Source organism: Curcuma longa, unplaced genomic scaffold (genome assembly GCF_044706935.1).
Source record: "Curcuma longa cultivar G26 ecotype Majalengka, Jawa Barat unplaced genomic scaffold, ITB_CL_G26_1.1 contig_9324, whole genome shotgun sequence".
Taxonomy (NCBI): domain Eukaryota; kingdom Viridiplantae; phylum Streptophyta; class Magnoliopsida; order Zingiberales; family Zingiberaceae; genus Curcuma; species Curcuma longa.
The window spans coordinates 1,483-4,721 of NW_027435420.1; the positions used below are offsets into that span (position 1 = coordinate 1,483).

General features: G+C 40.0%; 1 protein-coding gene across 1 annotated transcript; it reads left to right on the forward strand.

The window, feature by feature from the left end:
* Positions 1–1,680: 1,680 nt before the first annotated feature.
* On the forward strand, positions 1,681–2,704 carry LOC141819585 (uncharacterized). Its single transcript, XM_074706838.1, has 2 exons — positions 1,681–2,043; positions 2,117–2,704. The coding sequence occupies exons 1-2, from the start codon at positions 1,681–1,683 to the stop codon at positions 2,702–2,704; spliced, it is 951 nt and encodes a 316-aa protein (XP_074562939.1).
* Positions 2,705–3,239: the final 535 nt, after the last annotated feature.

Below are 3,239 nucleotides of genomic sequence, written 5' to 3' on the forward strand. Positions count from 1 at the left end.
CCCTTTGATGAATTAAAGAAATAAATACTAAGTATATGTGCTTGTTATTATATCGGGATTAAAAGCATGCACATCCATGATAACTGAGGTCTAGTTTGATTATATAGTCATTATAAATCGAACGACCTTAAACGGTCCTGCTCAATACACACAAAGTGTAATTGTAACGCCCTCCCCTCTGGTTACTAGTAAGGAAGACGTTGTAATACCCGCAATTTTTCTTAAATAATTCTTGGATAATAATGAATGATTGATCTAAAGAAATTTAATAAAAATTCCTAAGGGGCCGCTTGGTAGGCGGGTTTAGGAAAGGGGAATGGGAATGAAATCTATTTCATTCCCATTCTTATTGCTTGGTAGACGGGAATGGATATCCAAATAAGGATATGATATCCCTATTTTCATACCCTACCCCTCCCCGGGTTATCGCCAAAACTCATTCCCACGCGCGGCGGTATTTTTTCTCGTGGACGACAGTAACCCCGCGACCTTTCTTCTTCCCCATCCGTCGCGATTCTTCCCCTTGCGATCACCTCTCTGCTGCGCGCCTGCGATCGCTCTCCCTGCTGCACGCTCCGCCGCGATCGTCATCCCTGCTGCGCGCGACTCTCTGCTGCCGCGATCGCCCTCCCTGCTGCGCCTCGGATCGCCTCTCTGCTGCTGCGCTCCGCCGCGATCGCTGTCCCTGCTGCGCGCGCCTCTCTGCTGCCGCGATCGCCTTCCCCTGCTGCGATCGCCCTCCCCTGCTGCGATCGCCCTCCCCTGCCGCGCGCTCCTCCGCCGCCTCCCTTCGGCCGTCGCACGCGCGCTCCTCCCTGCTGCCTCGCACGCGCGCTCCTCCCTGGTGCTCCTCCGCCGCCTCCCTTCGGCCGTCGCACGTGCGCTCCTCCCTGCTGCCTCGCACGCGCGCTCCTCCCTGGTGCTCCTCCGCCGCCTCCCTTCGGTTCGTATTTGATCACAAAAGCAAGCTGAACAAAAGATCCTTCCAGTTTCATTCATCTAATCCTATGCACTCCTTTAACTAACCCACAACTCTTGTGGGCTACACGAGATTGTCATGATCTCTCCCAATTAAGCCTTGCATTTTTTGTCAATAACCAAAATTATTGCCAGCGTTGCCTTTTTAATCACACAAACTGCTTTTCTCAATTACTTTGCAAGGTTTGCTTTGATACAAATTGTAATACATGCATTTAAATTTTATGTCATATCAGATTATGCAAGTGAGACTAAGTTAGGACTAAACATATATGATTAGTTCACAACTTCTGCTCAGGAGTAAACTAGGATGATACATTCTCCCTCATTTAAGGTTTGATGTCTAATTAGGATGGTTTTATTGATCAGTACACAGGTCTGATGAATCTAATTAGGGTTTATGAGCTCTCATAGCATACATCTCTATGCTCGGCGACTTAAGTTTTATAATTTAGGTAAGTTTAAGCTTGATGATGAATCTAATTAGGGTTTAATGTTGGTATAATCATGCAAAATTGCCCTTGTCAATACCCACTCTGGGCATTAACATATTGTAATTTACTATTTAGTGCAATAAGTTTCTTCCTAGTTTCAATTATTATCATCTAAACTTAGCTCAAATCTTATTCTCTTTTCATTCATTTTCAGAAATTATATGTTTGGGTTTATGGTATCATTAACTTGATTTAATATTCTTTTAGGATGGAGAGTAATGCTGATGACTCTATGGAAAAGAATGTAGCACGAGGAAGAGGCAAAAATAAAGTTTTCTGGACGGAAGAGGAGAGTTGGGCATTAATAAGATGTTTACAAGATATGGCAATCGATCCTCTTTGGAAAACAGATGGTGGGTTCAAGAATAACTACATGGTTGAGATAAGAAAGATTATGATCCAAAAGTTACCAACTTTCACAAAATCTGTCAATCACATTGAATCTAGGATTAAAATCTTAAAAAGAAAATTCCACGCTATCAATGAAATGTGCAAGCAAAGTGGTTGTACTTGGAATGATGTTGAAAAGAAGATAGCTTGTGAAGAAACATGGTATCTTGAATGGATTAAGGTATGTGTATTAGTCATTATTGTTTTTTATTCAAATTATAATGTTAAGTTGATTGTTATGTTTTTTTGGACAGAATCACAATGACGCCAAAAGTCTCTATAATGTATTGTTCCCTTATTTTTCCGAGTTAGAGATGGTATATGGCAAAGACAGAGCAACAGGCCTTGTTGCGGAAGATCCTATGATGGCTGCACAAAACATCACTGATGTGGATGCTGAGTTGAGCATATCGGATGATAATTCACTTACCGAAAAAGTAGTTGAAGTTGATTCGATGCCAAATCAACAACCTTCTGTCTCATCAAAGGCATCTCACTCTAAGGGGAAAAAGAAATCATCAACTGATAATGTTAAAAAAGTTTCGAAGAGGGCAAAGACTTCAACTGTGCAAAATGTTGATTCTGACTTTAAGTTACTCAGTGATCGAGTTGAGGGATTTATGCAAACTGTTAGCTCACACCTTGAGTCAATGTCATCTTGGGTTCAAGGTAAATCCTCAAAAATGCCACAAGTTCTTGAGGTATTGGATAAGTATGGGTTCGTTGGTAAGAACAAGTACAAGGCTGCTCAAGTTATTTGTGAAGATTCTGTGAAAGTTGAGTTATTGTTCAGTTTGGATTCATCTGAAATTGAAGATTTTGTGCTCAGTTGTTTAGAATAGTATGCTTGTGATGTTGTGTTTGTTGACTACAGTTTTGCTTCTCTCACTTTTGGTATTGTGGTAGTTGTTTTGATTATGTAAGACAATTGTGTTTAAAAACCTTGGAATTGCTCAGTTGCTTATGTTTGTGATGTTGGGTTTAATGAATACATTTTTGCTTTTTTCACTTTTGATATTGTGGTAGTTATGTTTAAAAACCTTGGACGATGATTTATTGTGAACAATTATGTCTTTTGTATGTTGGGATGAAATAAAAATATTCATCATATTATTTTTTTTAAATAAAATGATTTTGGCTATGACTCTATATGATTACTTTTGTCTTTTACATATAAGGGTAAAATGGGAATTTTAACTGATTCCCATTCCGTAATTTAAGCCAAACCAAACAACATTAATGGGAATAATACCCATTCCACTATCTATACCAAGCATCAAAAATTCGGTAATCATTCCCATTGCCATTAACCCCTCAATGAAATCCATTACCATTCCCATTACCAAATTTATACCAAGCGCCCCCTAAATGTGTCTT

Bases quoted from the DNA above. Each gene is read 5' to 3' on its own strand.
- LOC141819585 (XM_074706838.1), top strand. From the start codon at position 1,681: ATGGAGAGTAATGCTGATGACTCTATGGAAAAGAATGTAGCACGAGGA. The intron at 2,044-2,116 runs GTATGTGTATTA...TTTTTTGGACAG, and splicing joins GGTATCTTGAATGGATTAAG to AATCACAATGACGCCAAAAG.